Source organism: Tamandua tetradactyla, chromosome 3 (assembly GCF_023851605.1).
Source record: "Tamandua tetradactyla isolate mTamTet1 chromosome 3, mTamTet1.pri, whole genome shotgun sequence".
Taxonomy (NCBI): Eukaryota; Metazoa; Chordata; class Mammalia; order Pilosa; family Myrmecophagidae; genus Tamandua; species Tamandua tetradactyla.
Window position 1 is genome coordinate 139,267,353 of NC_135329.1, and position 20,844 is coordinate 139,288,196.

Sequence of the window (20,844 nt, forward strand, 5' to 3'; positions counted from 1 at the left end):
ACATAAAAAGTAGAGACACTAGTGCATGGCTTAGGGTTTTTAATGGCAAACAACAGAATTCACTCTCCCAGTTTACAGAGAAAGGCATTTAACAGAGGGTGCTAGGCAGCTCATGGAATTTCTGGGAGGCAAACCCAGGTTTGGTTGCTACCCAGCCAGAAAAACATAGTCATGAACAATGCAGCAGAAGATAAACATGATGATAACAATGCCTTACAATTCTTAGGCACTGCTTTTGTTCATACAACATTGCCTCCACTGCCTCCTCATGCCTGTGATGTGACATTTGGAGGTTAGACTTTCTATCACTGCTGCTCCTGAAGAGCCAAACACCTTTGTAACTCCATCTGCTTTCCAGATGCTCCACATAACCAGCAAGCAGATTGTCATCTTGTGTTGCTCACTCCTGCAGCCAAGTCCTGCCCAGAGGCATCTGATTGGTAGAAACTAGCTCATCTGCCTTTATCCCAGTTGTAAGGGAGTCTGGAAATTTTAGTTTGGGGTTTTAGCTTCTACAGTCCTAGAAGAAAAGCTAAAAAGGGAATCTGAATAGGAGATGAGACTAACTACAGAATCTGCCATAAATGGAGAATTTACTTGAACAACATCACACAGCTAGTGAGTGAGTGGTAGAGCCTTCTGCTGCCAGGTCTTAAATGCTCTTCCCAAAATGAAATGACTGCCTTATTATAGTAGGGATAAGTAACTCACCCAGCCTTCAGAGCTTAATTAAAATATCATATCCCTGAAGAGCAAGTCTTTACTTTTGTCCTATAATGCATGAGCCCCAAGCATCATTACTGGTTTAGCTTTCTAGATACAGTAATATTGGGAAGACAGTAGCCTTGTCAATGGAGACGAATTCTATTCTTTGTATAGTTTACCTTATAAAATGATTGACACATCTAAGTTTCAAACTTAGAGGATCTCACAGTCAGAAAGATCCTGGAGCCATTGTTAAATGCACAGCCGCTGTGAGTCTATTTTCCCTACCCTCACGTCACTCTTTGGATAACTCAAGGAAGAAGTGAAATTAAAGATAATCTGATTGTCACAGTAAAAGTGAAATGAAGAATATATTGTATAATAGATCCCTGGGCTTTACAGTTTAATGCACTTGTGTTTGAATCCAGGTTTGAGGGCTCACCAGCGATGTGAAACTGAGGCAAATTGCCTAACCTCTCTGGACCTCAGTTTCTTCTGTAAAATGGAAACAATGATGCCTTCTTCAAATGATTTAAGTAAGATTATATGAGTTATTTATAAAGGACTTTATATAGTCTAGCAAATAGTGTGTTGATAAAATAGAAGCTATTGTTTAAAAAATCATTTCACAAAGAATTATTTACTAAATATCATAACCTTGATTTAACAAATCTTGGTGATAATGGATGATAGTAACTTAACAGCCATGCAGTTACCTTTTGACTGAAGAGACATGATAGAGAGTGTTGAGGGTTTTTCCTTTAATTTCTGATGAGTTTACATTTGTATGGATCCTTTTTTTTTTTTTTTTTTAACTAACCATTTCCTGAAGGGGACTTTGCAAATACTTTTCCACTCACTGATCAGATAACTCTGGGATTCATTGGGGCATCACTCTAGACAAACCAACAAAATCTCATGTCCTACCCAAGGTTCCATGTACTGATGGTGTTCAAGCAAGCTATCTACATAAGTTATATTAGGATCCATGTGTTAAAGGAAAAGAACTGTTTCCTTTCACAACTGACCTGTTTTCAATTATACTTAGAGACCTTTCCTAAATTCTACTTATGCAAAACTTTCAAATTATCTTATGTACTTTCAAATTACGTACTAAGGAAAAACGGAAAGCAAATAACTTTAAATCTCATAGAAAATCACTGCACCATCTGTCTAGGGTTTACTGCAAAAATAACAATTAAAATGGAATCCTGAAACAAAAAAGAGGTGAAGAACTTTTCTATTGGCGAGGTGATGGTGGGGGCGTGCTTTAAATGGGACCTTAAACATTTTTTATGGTTTTAGAAACAGCCTGACATTTCAAGTATAAAGAAAAGCAAAACTCACAAGTACGTAGGTAAACAAAAAGCACAGAATCTTTTTTTTTAACCTTTTGTTTACATTAGCAAAATCTATCCTATGTGCCGATTAAGTTTGTCTATGATACAAAATTAGTTCAAGAAGTGGGACTTGGTCACTTGTGTTCTGAATTATATTTTCTGCTAAAAAGCAGAGGGAAGGCAAACTTTCCCCCACTTTGATATAACACTTACACTCTTTCTCTTAGGAGACAGAATAGTGCTGAGATTTGGAAGGAATGTAAAGGTCATTGGTCTTTCTGTTCCAACTTTCTGGTGAACACGCTTGGAAAGTTGAGAGAAAGCTCTTCATGCTGATGAGACTGGAGGCAGGGCTGCTAGTTTAGAGAATGTAAAGGGCTAGCAGAGAATGGGTGAAGAAAAGAAAACCTGGGAGACAACCAAAAGTAAATGGAGAGATTTGAGAATGCAAAAGGAAGTAATCCAAGGCAAGAGTTTCAAGATTAGAGTGACTCATGGTGCCCAAAGCAGCTGAGACCAGGGATACTGGACTGGGAACGCTTTGTGCCTTTAGTCCGAATAGCATTATGCCCCATGTTGATTGATTGCAAAAGTGAAATACATGGGTAAGTGGAGAAAAACAGCAGAAAGCACTTAGTGAGGAGCTTTGGCTATGAAATTAATGGGGAAAAAATGGTAATTGAGAGTTATGTTAGGGTCAAGAGAAGATTTCATTGTCGCTGCTGTCATTTTTCTAAGCAAAGATGAGCACTTCAGAGGCATTAGAGGAATTAATGGGAATGTAGTGAATAAAAAAACGCCAATCTAAGAGAAGATCTTTCATTAAGTGGTTTGAGAAAACATGGATTAGTGAATGGTAGAATTTTCAGATCAGTGAGGATTAATGCAATTTTGAAACTTAAGAGATTTTCAGAAGGGGAAAAAAAGGTCTCCAAAGAGATTTCATGGCAGCACTACAACTGGAATCTTTTCTGTTGACTCTCAATTATGTGCCTTGTTTAGAAGACCAGATGGTCCCTTTAATTATGAGACGTTACCTAACAATATTTTAAAGTCCAAGAATAAGAATAAAGTTGATGGCCAATAGTGGGAACTTAAGTATTGGAGAAAAGAGAATAGAAAAGTGCCAAAGAAAGAGAATTGGGGAGTGAAGGCCTTGGGAGAGATTAATATTAAAGTCCCCGCCTAGAGAATCCAAGTTAGAGGAAACTGTTACAGCCTAAAACAGATTGAAGAGCTAAATTGATTGTGGTGAAGAATGCAAGCATCAGTGGAACATAAGTTGGCAGTTAGTTTCTCTTAACCATGGGGGAAAGAAGACTCTTTAGGAAAAAGGAAGTTGTAAGAACAGGGGAAATGTGTAGAAGTAGAAAGCTGAGGTACAAAATAGTGTCTGGTGAGGGTGAAGTTGAGCAAATGACTGGCAAATATTTGGGGGGACCCGTGTTGAGATCAGCAGAGGTCATGTGTAGAAGACTCAACGTGGTTGACTGAGAGTGAGGGTGAAGCAAAGGGCAGCTTTTTCATCCAGTAGGGCACGAAGTATTTAAGGAAATCGTACCTAACACCTCAGATTTCAGAAATTAAAGGGCACAGTTTAAAGGTACTCTACCAAGCATAGCTATCCGTCACAGTTATCCAGGTTTTCCTTTGAGTGCATTTCTAAAACAAGTCATAAATTTTATTCTAATTCTAAAAAATTTATGAGTATCTTTGTTAACTGATTAATGATGATACAATTTGTAATATTACATTTCAGATAGGTTCTATTCCAAACTTTCTTCCTAAAGAAGAAAACATTATGAAGTTTTATTTTTATTGGCTGTGTCTTGCAACTATATAAAAAAAAACATTGTGTAGCTGCTTTCAGGCTGTTTTAGTGAACATAGAATGTCAATTATGGCTATATAAGTATGCTATCTAAGGGTCATTTAAATCTGGTAGATTTTTAATACTCTAAAGTTATATTTGAAAAACTCTTGTTTTACATCACATTCACGCTAATTATAACAATAGTCATAATGACATTTTTGTTTACGGACGTGCAAGACCTTTTTATATTGGTACTATAAAATGAAACTGAAAGTTTTTAATGAAAACAGCCAAATATAGTTGCCAAACTTTTTTTTTTCCTTTTCTAAAACAATCAATTAGGAATCTGCTCTTGCACCAATTAGTCAAGATGAATTGACTAATCCTCATGAACCTACTTTACAGACAATCCTATCTGGATTTATCTTTATTTATTGTATGTATATTAACAATGAAATGCTTTGCAATAGCATTTTTCAACCTAGATAACATTTTCAATATGTTATCTCATTTGCTCCTTACAAGAACCTGGCAAAGTGTGGCCGGATATTATCATTCTCATTTTATAGATGAGGAAACAAAGGCAAAGAGGTGCCGTGGCTCAGAGATAATAACTAAAAAGTGGAACTTGAATCCAGGTCTTCTGGTGCCATAGACTGACTGCCTTTAGTCATTGAGAACAGCTACATAAAATTATTTTTTGTATACCATCTAATCCAATAAATTGATATCGCATAAAGGGGCATTGGCGTTGCAAACCAAAAAAAAAAAAATAAGGAAAATAAAAGCTGCAATTTCTCTTCCATACTTTATTGGTTGCTGCATGGTACTAATATCATTCTTTAAAATCTGATCTAAAACAATATTATCTCCTTGTGATGTATTGTCTAAGAAAGATTTCCTTAGACTTATAAATTTTAAATAGCAAATGCACTAACATCTTTCTGTTTTTTTTTAAATATCCATTTTTATCAGCCTCCCTAGAATTAATGTGCCAAATGAATCTTCTTTTTGGTATCACATAGCTCATTATTTAAAAATTCTCAGCTGCTGTTTCTATTAGTAGGATGTCTCTCCTCTCATCTTCCACATTTCTAATAACAAAAACCCGCAGGGTTCCACTCCCAGTGGAGAACCCCCAGCAGTGGTCTGCTCAGGTTGCCAGGCTTCCAGGCTCCTATGATTAAATAAGCAAGTGTTCTGCCCATCTTTAAAAATGTGTCTTATATAAAGCAGTCAAGACACAGTATCCATCACTGCAAAGGAAGCCAAGCATCTATTTAAAATAATGAGATATCCTAATTTTCATTTTCCCTGAGCGGATTATAGCAATGTTGAAAAAAAAAGTCTCCGTATTCTAGAACTAGGGCAACACATTGATTTGAAGAAAGCTATAATCTTCCCTTCTGTTTTGAAGTGCACATTCTCCTCAGTGAAATAGAATGTGGCTTTCGGAATAGCAAGCGCTCTAAATTCACACAAAGACATCCTCATCCCAAGCACTCCTTTCAAGTTAGCCCCAGTCTTCCAAACACAGGAATTTATAAAGACCTTTTTTTTTCAATAGATTTCAACATATATTGAACTAAAAGGGGAAAAAGTTCAAATCATGTCTTCCAGATTTGGGAGGGAAATTATTTCAATGGCCAAGTTATGGTAACTGTTACTTTTTTCCTTTACTTCATTGCCTCATTGCAAATGATGTTGGATAAATTCAATTATGGAGTCTCTTTGAAATGTTAAAAGAAACAAATTAGGTCTTTGTCTTTCCTGAAACTGAGGAGTCTGAACACTTACTTCTGTGAGCATTGGGTGGGGGTGGGGGGGTTCTACTTCTATGGATATAATACCTCCCACCACCAAGGAGGCTTCCTTAAAAGAAAGGCTGGGAAAGAAAGCCAGCCCTCTGTGATTTGCAGAGATAATAAGTTAGCAAGCTGTATAGCATAATGGTTTATGAAATTCTTTCTTCAAGGACCATTATCTGGTATTAATAGTGCTTCACTTCTTCCTCTTCTGTGCTTATTTAGAGCATAGTTACAAAAGCAAGAGAAAGGGAAGGAACTGGGATAACCATATGCCAAATTAATGCGGCCAACTATAATCTCTAGCCTTTGGGGTTTGTTTATCAATTAGTTCTGTTGTGGTCTGAGTTTCTCTATTTCCCCACAGTATGCTATCTCTCATATACCAGCCTGAAGAAAGCCATTTGAGATCAAAACATTTTTCAGAAAAAATCTCCTTGATTTTTCTCAATATAGTGATGTAATATACACCCAACCCCTTATCCATCTGAAGAGTATTTCATAACAACTAGTAATCAGCCATTTCTCTTTCTTTCCTTTTCTTCCTCCATCCCTCATTTAACCAATCCATTGAATAAATTCAATTGCAGTGTCTCCTTCTTTCCCCTCCCTCCTCCCTCCCTCCTTCCTTCCTTCCTTTATTTCTTCCTCCCTTCCTTTCTTCTTTCCTTCCTCCCTCCCTTCCTTTCAGGTGCAGCAAAGATTGAACCAGACATAGCAAGCTATTCTGTTCTCAAATTTACCCCCTTCCCACACCCCTCCCAGCTCCTTCCTTCCTTCTTTTCTTCCCTGTCTTTATCTGCTTAAATTGGATTTATTCTTCAACTGGTTTATCTTCCTGCACCATGATTTTAAAGTTGTTACGCTAATTTTTGTATTAAAACCACTTTTGTTATGCCACATGGACTGTGAATATTCAAAGTTGGTTGTGAGTAATAGAAATGCTGGTAGTTTGAAGTGACTGGAAGAACCATTTTTATTCCCCAGAAATTAAGCCAGTATCTCAGGATCTTAGGGCCCCAATATTTTGGATTGTACCATAGCCCTGACTTATCTTTCCCAACTAATTTGAGTTTTTTAAGGCATAAAGGGGAAAGAGATGGTAGAAGGAGCAAAGGACTGCTTAAAAGTATGCCATATTCCTCACATAGTATTCAAAAAAGAATTTGTACTGGCTTTTTCTTTTTAACCTAGAAAGTAACCAATTACTGTTTCCCCTTCACACTCATGTTTCATTCTTCTTTGAAAACTAATTACAAAAGTTGCGCCCTTTTGAAAGTTGGTTTACCAAAAACCAAGAATTTACCTGATCGAATTAGGAGAAGAAAATATGAAGGCATGAGTTCTGGGAAGTAAAGTATTTCATTTTGTTGCTTTCTAGGAGAATGTGGATCTTTAAAAATAGGGGTGTTTGCAAGGGCAAGAAGATGGGCCTTAGCTGGGAGGCACAAAGCCATCAAGATCCAAATAACCAGGGAGAGACAAAAGTCAAAAGCCAGATGCTCCCAATTAAGCATTTATCCCAAAGAACCAAGCAAAGAGACAGAAATTGAATAAAATACACAAAGACTGAACCAGACATACAAAGGATTCTATTCTCAGCTCAAATGTCACCTCCAATTTATCCAAAATAGCCCCTCTCCCCACCCACCTCTGTTCAGTCTCCATCTCATTACCCCACTTTCTTTGCTTCATAGCACTGATCATTACCTGATAGTAGTTTGGCATTTATTTATCATGTGTTTATTTTCTGGCTCCCTCTCCTAGAGCATAAGCTCTCGATCTCTCTTACCAGCTCATTGAACACTGACTGTCAGAAATTTGGCATCAAGTAAGTGTACAGTGCGTGTTTGATGAGTAAATGAAGTAGATATGAAAATCCAAAGGAAATCAGAACATGCAGATTGTATTCCTTGAGAAACCAGAGAGTGGAAGTAAACCACTTTGCGAGCCCCCCCTGCAGCCTTATCCATGGGTGAAGGGAAAATGGAAAAATTGCCAAGCCAGTTCATTGTAAGTGACAACCGGGACCCAGGAAATCAATGTTGACCTGTACCTGCCCCAAACGTGATGGAGATGGACATGATAGTAGTACCCAAATCTATCTACAGTCCACCAGAGAAACGCTGACCTAGGTCTTACCTCTGGCCATACAAGAGAAGAGAACTTCACCTAGTCGTGTGTGTGTGTTTTAACAAATTATTCAAAATAGCAGACAATTTGCCTCAAGATTTCTAGGAGAAACATATTTCTTAAGTCGAAAATTCTGCCCTATTAAGTTTCTGAAAGGTGAAGGTGGAGAGTTACTGGAGAGTTCTGCAAATGAGATCATCTGTGATTCAGTAAGGCCCCTGGAGGGAGAGTCTTTCAAGTATTCTAGTTGAATGTTTCTGTTTGGAAGGACTTGCATTTAAGAGAATGACAAGTTAATGGGTCATCAGTGTCTGTGGTTGTGGTAGAGCTGCTAAAAGGAATGACAATTGTTATATGTGCAACTTCATATTTTACTGATACATTAACTTGTCCGTTTAGCAGATTTTCAAAACATCTGTAAAACAGGAGGAACGCTCCAGAGGGTTCTGTTCTCAGGCACTCAGCTTCTTCCCCTGAACTTTCTGCTGATTTTCTTTATTTGCTTTTCAGTGGGCCTTTGCATTTGGGCTTTCCAGTAAGAAAACAGTTCTCTATCAGGAAAATCTGTTAAGACTGGGTTAACAAATGAAAAAACTTACAGCAATCCTATTTATTTAGAAGAGTTGTTCAATGTATGTGCTCAGGACCCAAAGCCATGAACTAATAAACTGATGTAATTAGTTCCTGATCTTACTTCCTCATCCCCATTAGTTCCTGCTCTTACTTTGTGTCAACACAATCTGCCTTCATAGCACCCTCTCTCCAGAGATCCAAACTATTTGGTGATGGTCATTATTACCTATAATGTATTTGGAGAGAAAGCAGATGATACTTTGCCCTTATTTTGCATTTAAGGCTACGGAGGCACGGAAAAGCCACATAGCAAGTGAGCATCACTCAAGGAATAAAACAAGAGCATGCTAGCCGCTTACCAACTACATCATCCAACATGTATGAAATGGCTTTTCAGAGTTCCATGCATCATGCCACTCTTTCTTCTCTTTGGCCATCTTACTACTTCTGGCCCATAAAAGTGTTTTTGTGCTTATGTGGCCACTTGAGAAATCTGTTTTGGTGTACGCAAAAAGGCCATTTTTCAGGAAACCAGCTGCAGGTCTGCATCCAAGGCTCTCTCCGGATTCCATGCTGGTTCCTCACACATTTCAATTTTCTGGGTTTTCTTATTGTTGAGCGTCCGAATTTAGTATTGACCAAGTTGTAATATGTGTGTCTGAAGACAAAGGTCAGTAAAAATAGTGATTTTTTGTGTATGGGTGTGTGTTTGTATGTGTGAGTGTATTTGAGGCCATCAAAAAAGGGGCCTGCAAACTATTTTTAAACTTCTTCAATGGTTGCACCTCCCCCCACTACCTTCAATCTTTAATTTGCTCTTTGCAAATCATTTTTTAATCAGCAAGCATCCCCATGAAATTGGCATAGTACAGTGTGTAGCAAACCAGAATCCACTAGATAAAACCCAAACCATTTAAGAAAATAAATGCTTGGACCACTGGAAGGAAGAAGAGCTGCCTGCGATTCTCCCTGCCATACTGGTATTTCCCATCCAAGATTATGCATATGTCCTAACAGCCTGGAAGCTTGAGAGGCTTGGAGGTTTGATTGTTTACCTACCCATTTGCTAGCTGTGTGACCTTGGGCAAGCTACTTATTATCTCTGAGTTTTCATGCACTCATTTGTAAAATTATGGGAATAATACCTCTCTTGCAACATTATAAGGAACAAAGCTCTATAAAATACGTAGTATAGCATATAACCCATAGCACGATATTTGTAGTAGAATACACTTTTAGTAGAATGAGAGCAACAATACAATAGTGATAAGTATTATGCATAGCTGTCCAGAAAGGTATGTTCATTCATCTGGGAAAAATTGTTTATAAAAACCTAGATGTTTTTCCTGCTCTCACCTATTTCTCTTATATCTGTCCGTCTTTTAGCTCTCTCTAAACCTCCCAGGGTTCTATATGCATGCTGTCTCCTTCCTCCAAGAAATCACACAGAAATGTATCTGATAAAACAAAAATCCTTATTTACTGTTCTCAGGCATACAGCTAAAGGAGAAGGAAATTTTAAACATGGGAGAATGAATTGCTGTTGAGATTAGTGGATGGGATTTGGGGAGAGTAAACTCTTCTCTTTTATCCTTTAGAATGCATGGAAAAGTGAACAGCCACTCAGCTCAGAATACATTTTCTGAGCACCCTCATCATCTGACCCCTGCCTAGCTCTATAGCCCCCACTCTCACCACTACACCTTCTTCCCATGGCCCTGTCCTCTTCCTTTACTCAGCTATTTGCAGTCCTGGCACATACCATGCTCTCTCTCATTTTATGCCTTTGCAGATGCTGTTCCTTCTACCTAGAATGCCCATCCCCAACCAGATAATTCTTAGTTGTTCATTAAGATTCAGCTCGATTGCCTTTCTTAAACTTTTCATGGCCTGCTCTCCAGGGTCACCCTATCATTTGACTCTGGAATAGGGTGGAGAAATGGGGTGCATACTGCAGTCTATGTCAATGGTGCCCTCTGGAGTTGTACTGTGCACAGTCTGCACAACTGTATCTGCTTCTCCCATAATTTGTCTCCCATTCCATCTCTCCTGTATGCTCCAATAGCCTCATGATGAAAATTTTTATCCCACTTCTTTAATCATTTACTTAAAGTCTTCCCTCCTATGAGTTCCTTGAGGTGGGAATAAGAGTTCTATTTCTGTTTTTACAATATCTCACACACACCAGCACTCAGTAAATGTGTTGTTAATTGGTTGGTTGACAAATAAGTAAATTGACAAATGAATGAATAAAGTCAATAGTTGAATGAATGTTTGACTATGGAGGCAAAGGCTAATAAATTGTTATGTTGTCTAAGGACAGATTGGTCCAATGTCTTAAAAAGATCAAATATAAATTAGAAAGATCCTCCATTAATAGCCTTATTAGTGGCTCTAGAAGAGAACACTAGGAGCATGGCAGGAGCCATATAAGAGTCCCCTGACAATCTTACCAATAAGTAGTTCACAAATTAATAAGAACATGTTTAAGGGGACAGTGACAACATGATGGCAATGATAGGCTTGTAAGCATCAGATATGTAGGCTTAGACAATGGTGGAGAAAGTTTGGTTTCCAGTACCATCTTGGGACTCACACACAATCTTTTAGAACTGAGATGGATCAATGCTTGTATATCCCAAGTTGAGAAACCTTTTTCTACGCTCTCCCCTACCTGTTTCTCTCACTTCAGTTTGCTTCCTGCTAAAGTTTCAAAAATTGCTGCACATCACATTCTTCTTTTTATCACCTTCAGTGTACCTTAGAGCAGAAATTTTCTCCAGGAAGCCAAGGATATTGGAGCCTATATTTAGAGGGTACTTATTAGGGGTTAGATGAAGGCTTGACAGTACTTAGAGTCATGCTGCTCAAAGCTGTTCTAAAATTCATTTCATTAGAACCATAACCATACTGAGTTATTGCTGGTCTCATTTGAATCATATATTCACAGTCAATTCTTGGCTTGGCCAACAGGATATGTATTGTCTCTGCTGCTGCCCATCAGATTTTTTCATTTCATTATGACTATTGTGCTTAGAAGCATGATTTCCAATCTATAATCTCAGTTAAATTCTTTCATCCTAGTCAATATATTTAAGGGCATAGTTCTCTTTAAAGCTGACTTGGTTGAAATAGATATCCATTAGCTACTATCTCTGCCTTCCGGAACTCCACATTCTACTCTAGGAAAAAAGAGAACATTTTTTACAATAGTGGACTTTTAAATTTGGCATATATTTTTAACTAGCATGATAGCAAACAAAGTTCTAGAAAGGTTTAGAATTCCTAAAGACAACTTTTTTTTTTCTTTTTTATTAGGAAAGTTCTAAGTTTACAGAAAAGTCATGTAAATGTACAGCGTTCCCATATACCCCCTCTTACACACAGTTTTCCCTATTATACAAAATGTTCATTTTGCATTTTTGTGGATATATTATTACCATTGATGGAACAACTATTAACTATGTATTATTAGCTATATTATTATATGCATATTATTAACTATAGTCCATAGTTTACATTAGGGTTCACTCTTTGTGTTTTACAGATCTATGTTTGTTAACTTTAATTTTAGTGACATATATATAACCTAGAATTTTCCATTTTAACCACATTTAAATATACAATTGAGTGATTTTAATTACAATCACAGGGCTACCATCAACTAGTACCAAAACATTTCCATCACCCCAGACAGAAGCTCTTTACTAATTAAGCATTAATTCCCCATTCCCTAACCCCATTGGTAGCCTATATTCTAGTTACAAGTTACCAAGATATTCTAAGAATTTGTGTTATCTAATTATTTCATTTTAGAGATACATAGTAGTTGTGCTTTGATGTCCAGCTTATTTAACTCAACATGTCGTCAAGGTTCATCCATGTTATCACATGTATCAGAATTTCATTCCTTTTTCTATTTTTTTTTTTGGGGGGGGCGCATGGTTCAGGAATCGAACCCAGGTCTCCCACATGAAAGGCGGGTATTCTAACCACTACACTACCCATGCGCCCAGAATTTCATTCCTTTTCCACTACTGAATAATATTCCATTGTGTGCGTGCGTGTGTGTGTGTGTGTGTGTGTGTGTGTGTGTGTATACCACATTTTGTTTATCCATTCATCAGTTGATGGATACCAGATTGTTTCCATCTTTTGGGAATTGTGAATAATGCTGCTGTGAACATCAGTATGCTGATAGTTGTTCAAGTCCCTACTTTCAGTTCTTCTGGGAATACAACTAGAAGAAGGATTGCCAGATTATATGGTAATTGCATGGCTTTCTAATGACGTAACCAACTTTCTTCCATGGTGGCTGCACCATTTTAAATTCTCACCAACAAGTGTCCCTGTTTCTTCACTTGTAGTTTTCTTTCTTTTTTTGAATGGTGGCTATTCTAGTGGGTGTGAAATGATATCTAATTATGGTTTTGATTTGAATTTCCCTAAAGGCTGGTGATGTTGAGTAACTTTTCATGTTCTTATTGGCAGTGCATACATCTTCTTTGGAGAAATATCTACTCAAGGCTTTTTCCAATTTATTAACTAGGTTATTTCTCTTTTTGTTGTTGAGTTGCAGGGTTTCTTTATATATTCTGGATATTAGTTCTTATCAGATATATGGTTTCCATGTGTGGTTTCTCACATTCTGTAGGCTGTCTTTTTACTTTCATTATGAAGTCCTTTGATGCACAAAAGTTTTTAATTAGGCTGAGTTTCATTTATCTATTTTTTTCTTTACACCAAAGTATGAGGAGTAACTACTTTCATACTTTTGGTGTAAAGTCTAAGAAACCATTGCCTAACAGAAGATCCTTTCTATGTATAAGCCCTTTACATCCTTAGTTAAACCTAGTCCTAGATATTTGATTCTTGAAGTTGCTATTTTAAATGGAAATTTTTCTTGATTTCTTCTTCAGATTATTCGTTGTCAGAGCATAAACACCACTAATTTTTGCATGTTGATCTTGTTCCCCTCTATGTGCTGAATTCATTTATTACCTCTAGCAACTTTGTTGTAGATTTTTCAGGATATTCTCTATATGGAATCATGACATCTGCAAATAGGGAGATCTTTAATTCTCCTCTCCTGTTTGGTTGATTTTTCTTTTTCTTTACCTAATTGCTCTGGCAAGAATTTCCAGTACATAGTTGAATAACACTGGTGACAGTGTGCATCCTTGTCTTATTCCTGATTTTAGCTGAAAGGTTTTCAGTCTGCATCCTAGAGTATGAAGGTAGTCAGCGTTTTTCATATATGCTCTTTATCTGATGAGGAAGATTCCTTCTATTCCTAGTTTTCTGAGTGTTTTTATCAAAAAGAGGAGCTGGATTTTGTCAAATGCCTTTTCTGCATCAGTTGAGATGATCATATGTGTTTTTTCCTTCATTCTACTATTGTGGTGTATTACATTTATTATCTTGTGTTGAACCACTTTTGCATACCTGGAATAAATCTCACTTGATCATGGTGTATAATTCTTTTGATGTGCTGTTTGGATTTGGTTTTCTACTATTCTGTTGAGGATGGTCTGTTATTTCCTTTTCTTGTTGTGTCTTTATCCAGCATTGAGATTAGGGTGATGATGGCTTCATAGAGTGAGTTAGGAAGTATTCCCTCCTCTTCAAGTTTTTGGAAGAGTTTGGGCACAGTGGTGTTAAATCTTAGGGTGTTTGTGTTTTTTTCTTTCTTGAGAGGTTTTTGCTTACTGATTCAATCACCTTACTTGTTATTGGTCTGTTGAGATTTTCTGTTTCTTCTTGAGTCAGTGTAGATAGTTTGTGTTTTTCTAGGAATCTGTGCATTTCATCTAGGCTAACTATTTGTTGGTATACAATCCTCTTATAATCTTGCTTATTTCTGTAGATCAATAATAATGCCCCACCTTTCATTTCTGATTTTCCTTGTTTGTGTCCTCTTTCTTTTTTTCTTTATCAATATAGTTTAAGGTTTGTTGATGTTGTTATTCTTTTAAAAGAATCAACTTCTTGATTTGTTGATCTTTTTTTTTTTTTTAGTTTTTATTTCCTTTAACTTCACTTTAATCTTTTATTTCCTTCCTTCTACTTGCTTTGAATTTAATCTACTCTTTTCTTTTTTACTAGTTTTGCCAGTTCTAAGGCTAGGTATCTGATTTGAGGTCTTTCTTCTTTTTTTTTTTTTTTTACATGGGCAGGCACCGGGAATTGAACCTGCGTCCTCGTGCATGGCAGGCAAGCACTCTTACCTGCTGAGCCACCGTGGCCTGCCCCTTCTTTTTTAATGTAAGCATTTAGAGCAATAAATTTCCCTCTCAGCATTACCTTTGTTGCATCCCATTAGTTTTATTATATTGTGTTTTTCCTTTCATTCATCTCAAGATGATTCCTAATTTCCTTGTTTTTTTTTTTCTTTGACCAGTTGGTTCTTAAAGTGTTTGCTATTTAATTTCCATGTATTTGTGAATTTTCCAGTTCTCTCTCTGTTATTGATTTATAGCTTCATTCTACCGTAGTCAGAGAAGCCATATTGTATGGTTTCAATATTTTTAAAGGTATTGAAACTTGTTTAGTGACCAAACATATGGTCTATGCCAGAGATTGACTTATGTACACTAGAGAAGAATGCCTGCTTGGCTGTTGTTGGGTGAAGTATTCTGTTTATGTCGGTTAGGTCTAGTTGGTTCATAATACCATTCACACCTTCTGTTTACTTACTAGATTTCTGTCTAGATATTCTATCCATTATTTAAACTAGTGTATTGAAGTCCCCTATGTAGAACCATCTGTCTCTCCCCTCAAATCTGTCAATATTTGGTTCATATATTTTGGGGTACTGCTGCTATAATTGTTACATATTTTTGTGAAATTGACTCCTTCCTTTATAGATGGTGTCCTTCTTTGTCCCTTACAACAGTTTTTGACTTAAATTCTATCTTATCTGATATTACTGTAGCTGCTACAGATCTCTTTTGGTTACTATTTGCATGGAATAGTTTGTTCATCCTTTCACTGTTGACCCACGTGAATCTTTGAATTTAATCTGAGTCTCTTATAAACAGTTTATAGTTGGGTCATGCTTTTTTTTCATTCTGCCAATCTCTGCCTTTTGACTGGAGTTTTCAATGATAATGCACAACTTTCTTCTGCCATTTTGCTGTTTAGTCTTTGTAAGTCTTATACCTTTTTTGTCTTCAATTATTCTACTTTCATTGCTGCCACTTTCAAATTTATTTGATTTTTTATGGTGTACCACTTTGAGTCCCTTCTCATTTGCTTCTGTATATATTTTTCTGATATTTTCTTTGTGCTTTCCATGGGGCTTAAATTTAACATCCTAAATCTATAACAGTTATGTTTGATAGGATACCAACTTAACTTCAGTAGCATACACACTCACTGTTCCTGTACTCCTCTGGTCCCCCGCCTATTGGCTGTACTTGTAACATATTATCTTTATATATTGTATGCCCAAAGCATAGATTTATCATTCATTTTTGTGCATTTGCATTTTAGAACCTGTAAGAAGTAAAAAGTGGAATTACATACCAAATATACAATACAGTAGTATTGACATTTATACTTACCCGAATGGTTACCTTTACTGGCGACCTTTATTGCATTTTGCTGCTTTGTTCCACTTTCTAGGGTCCTTTATTTCATTCTGAAGAATTCCCTTTGTACGGTTAGGGCTGGCCTAGTTTTGACAAACTCTCTCAGCTTTTGTTTATCTGGGAATGTCTTAACCTATCCATTATTTTTGATAAACAGTCTCGAGGGATATAGAATTCTTGGTTGACTATTATTTTCTTTCAGCTGTTTAAATATTTTGCCCCACTGACTTTTTGCCTCCATGGTTTCTCATGAGAAAATGGTACTTAATCTTAATAGGACTCCCCTGTACATATATGTTGTTTCCCTCTTACAGTTTTCAGAGCTCTCTCCTTATTCTTGGCATTTGACAGCTTGACTACAGTGTGTCTGGGCATGATTCTCTTTGAGTTTATCCTATTTGGAGCTCATTGGGATTTTTGAGTGCGAATGTTCATGTAGTTTATTATATATCTGGGAAGCTTTCTGCCATTGTCTCTTTGACTATTCCTTCTTCCCTTTTCTCTCATTTTTTCACCTTCTGGGACACCCATCATGCATATATTGGTATGCCTGATAGTATCCCACAAATCTTTTATGCTCTGTTTACTTTTTTCATTTTTTATTCTTTCTGCCTCTCAGCTTGAATTATTTCAATTGCCTCGTCTTTGAGTGCACTGATTCTTTCTTCTGCCAGCTCTAATCTGCTGTTGACATTCTCTAGGGATTTTTATTTCAGTTATTGTGGTCTTCAATTCTAGTATTCTATTTGGTTCCTTTTTAAATTTTATATCTTCTTATTGATATTCTCATATTGTTCATTTATCATTTTCTTGACATCTTTAGTTGTTTCTCTGTCTTTTCCTTTAGCTCTTTCAGCATACCAGTGATCATTTCTTTTAAGTCTTTGTTTAGTATCTCCAATGTCTGATATATAAATTTTATGTTTTCTGACATTTTATCTTGTTCCTTTGGAAGGGCCATCATTTCCTGTTTCTTTGTCTTGTAATCTTTTGTTGCATATTGTACATTTTAATATTTTAAGGTATTAACTCTGGGATTTAGTCCCTGCTCTGTCAGTTCCTTAAGTTTGCATATAGCTAGTGATATGACAAAGATTTCCTGGAGTACCAAGAGCTAACAAAAACAAACAGACCAATGGAGAAATCACTTTTCACAGTCTTTGTAAATTGGCTCTGTGTTGGATGGTGCTCTTCTTCAAAGGTTACCCCTCCCACCAAGATTATCAGCCTAAGGTTAAATTGTCAGGTCCTCTCCAACTTTTCTGATCCTAAGGATAGCTTTTTAATGTGAATACCAATTAAAATGCTCTGTCACATCTTCTCTGAATTTGTGTGCCTCCCCAATCTCAATTGTTTCCTTCATTATAGCCCTGCTAAATTTATAGGCATGTGTAACAAAGTAAAAATAATTAAAAGGGACCAGTGTAATTTCATTAAAGGGCTATTTGGGTGAAAACCAAAAAAAGCAATGCCGTTTAGAGCAACTCCAAAATGAATGTGGTTAGCTCTCTGAAAAATCAGTGGGGTGGTGGTTTCCTGCAGGAGGTCCCCATATGTGATCTCATAGAAAACTGGGAATTGGCAACTAAGAGTTGTGAGAACCAAAGTCAGGAGAAAATTAGGAAAAGTTAGGAGTCAATTCCGAGTCACAGCAAAGAGAGAGATACAAGCATTAGAAATGATTTTGTAGTGCTGATTGCCACATTTTTAAATTCAGTGTTTGAGAAAAACTGAGATATCCAGAATAGATTCCACAGATTCAAGCAAACAAATACTCAGGCTAGACAAATGGAAAAGAGATACGAGGGTATGTGTGAGACTTTTCAGCTTGAAAGAAGAATTTAGTGTCAGGCGCTAACCACAAAGAAGGCCTTTGGGAAGAGGAGGAAAACTATGAATGTTTTAATTACTAGCGTTCTCTTTACTTCCTATTCATCTAGAGTTTATATATTTGTTAATTTGGTTATGAATATACATAAGAAAAAGCTTCTATCAAGGAGAGAGGAAAAGAAAGTAAAGACGTTCTCAGCAATGATACAAAGGAATGATTATGTTTATTTTAATAATCGTGGGTAGTCCTTAAACTTTTATTACCTTTATTTGAGAAGGAAAAATGACTAAATAAATCTGAACAACAACTGTGCTTTCTTGATTTTGCAGAATTAAGAGGAAGATTCATGAGGCATGGAACCCTCCATCACGTTTGGAAGAAAGTAGAGTGAATGCAGAAATGCAAGACTGCCACTAAGACCCATGAACAATCCCATACTCTCACTTTTCTATCGAACTTTAAGAGTCATTAGTAACATGCTGCCTTTGCAAGATGAAAAGAAGCTAGTGCCAAAAAGGCATATTATTCAATATTTGGAATAGACGTGCTCTCAAGACAATGGCTTCAAAGGTCTCCTGTCTATATGTTTTGACAGTTGTGTGCTGGGCCAGCGCTCTCTGGTACTTGAGTATAACTCGCCCTACTACTTCCTACACTGGCTCCAAGCCATTCAGCCACCTAACGGTTGCCAGGAAAAACTTCACCTTTGGCAACATAAGAACTCGACCTATAAACCCACATTCTTTTGAGTTTCTTATAAATGAGCCTAACAAATGTGAGAAAAACATTCCTTTCCTTGTTATCCTCATCAGTACTACCCACAAGGAATTTGATGCCCGCCAGGCAATACGAGAGACGTGGGGAGATGAGAACAACTTTAAAGGGATCAAGATAGCCACTCTCTTCCTCCTGGGCAAGAATGCTGACCCTGTTCTGAATCAGATGGTGGAGCAAGAGAGCCAAATCTTCCATGACATCATTGTCGAGGACTTTATAGACTCTTACCATAACCTTACCCTCAAAACATTAATGGGGATGAGATGGGTGGCCACTTTTTGTTCAAAAGCCAAGTATGTCATGAAAACAGACAGTGACATTTTTGTAAACATGGACAACCTTATTTATAAACTATTAAAGCCTACTACCAAGCCAAGAAGACGATATTTTACTGGCTATGTCATCAATGGAGGGCCCATACGGGACGTCCGTAGTAAGTGGTATATGCCCAGAGATTTGTACCCAGACAGTAACTATCCACCGTTCTGTTCGGGGACTGGCTATATCTTTTCGGCTGATGTGGCTGAACTCATTTACAAGACCTCACTCCACACAAGGCTGCTTCACCTTGAAGATGTATATGTGGGATTGTGTCTTCGAAAGCTGGGCATTCATCCTTTCCAGAACAGTGGCTTTAATCACTGGAAAATGGCCTATAGTTTGTGTAGGTATCGCAGAGTTATCACGGTGCATCAGATCTCACCGGAAGAAATGCACAGAATCTGGAATGACATGTCGAGCAAGAAACATCTCAGATGTTAGGATTTTTACCAATATAAATACACTTCTTTTTTTTTTTTTTTTAAAGAAATGGGGCCTAAGGTATTGGTATTTTTTAGGTGTCACCAGGGGAAATGAATCAGTGAAGGGGTTTTGTAAAAATTTTTTCTTCCTGCTCTTAGTTCCTATGCTTGATTACCAATTTACAAATGTTAGGCTCTGGTAATAGAACGAATACATGAGTTAGAAGGGCCAGCTTTCTCTCAGGTCCTAAGGTATTGCCATTTATCTCAAAAAGCAAGATCCAAACAACTTTTAGAATTTATATAAGTCAGTTACTGTACATCTGAGATAAAAATCTGGTTCTGAGAAACTGAAGATCATAGTAATGTCTTCATATTATCTCTGAAAAAAAGTAAATAACCTTAAAAAAAATTGGAAGTGATGTACACTCATGAAGACACACTTGATGTGGTTATTAATATTGTGTGTGTGTTATTGTTACATTGAATTTTTACATATATTGCCATGTAATATGTGCAGTATTTGTGGTCCAACCAAGAAATGAACTTAGTGTTGGCAGAGAGAAAATAAATACATAAATGGAAATTTAAAGTTGAGAATCAAATAGTCTGTATGGTTGAGAGTCAACTCTGCTTGCTCATCAAAGGATTAAACATGTGGTCAGCAGGTGGATTGTTTGTAAATAATGCTGCTTAACAAAATAAAAGAGGTTTTTTTATTTTTATTTTTTTGCTCTTTCAGAACAAACATTACATGATGCCTCCAAGGAGACTTTGCCAAATATAATGTCCACCTTCTATTCCAATATAAGTGCATTTCAGAGTTTCTGGATCATGCAGACACATGTCTCTATGGGTAGAAAATAAATTGGTAGGAGGCCAGAACCATAAAATCACACTCAGAAAATACAAATTTAAGCGTGCATCATAATTAACATAAGCTTAGCAATAATGCAAGACGCCCGTCCCACACTTTTGCAAAGCAAGTGATAAAATCTTTAGCAGGTACTAAATTTACTAAAAGATTTGCCCTTACAATTAATAAATGTAATACTCTCCTACAGCAAAAACATCCGGATGCCTTTAGCAATGATGTTATGTGGTGTTCTCAGGCTACTGTGATTGAGGTTCGGGGAAGAAAGGACAGGGCATCCTGGGTTTGGGTCCTATTGGCGCCATCATGCTCATTGTTTAATGAGAGGTAGGCATCTTAGCCTTGCTTTGCTTCAATACGCTCATGTATTTAATGGCTGTAGAAAACCACCTACCTCCTGGGTACTGTGAGAACAAATTGCATTGCTAAATATTTTGAGATCCTTATTTTAAAGGTGCTATGTAATGAAATATATCATGCATTGTCCTAAATAATAAAATTATTACAATAATTACAATAACGGTCATCAATGGCAGTAACATCATCTTAATATAAAATCTGTCAAGATAAAGATCAACTGTGATCCAGTTGGCCTGATTCTTCTAAGGTATTGACTTTTCCATGAGATTAAGTTAGAAGTTTGGGGAAACTTCAATTAC

At 36.8% G+C, this 20,844-nt stretch overlaps 1 protein-coding gene across 1 annotated transcript in view; it reads left to right on the top strand.

Annotated features, from left to right (window-relative positions):
* B3GALT1 (beta-1,3-galactosyltransferase 1) overlaps positions 1 to 19,592 on the top strand; it is a 605,805-nt gene extending 586,213 nt beyond the window's left edge. The window contains exon 5 of the mRNA XM_077151945.1: positions 18,121 to 19,592. Within this exon, the coding sequence (XP_077008060.1) occupies positions 18,350 to 19,330 (981 nt within the window). The 5' untranslated portion in view covers positions 18,121 to 18,349 and the 3' untranslated portion in view covers positions 19,331 to 19,592. The remainder of the gene's footprint in view (positions 1 to 18,120) is intronic.
* Positions 19,593 to 20,844: the final 1,252 nt, after the last annotated feature.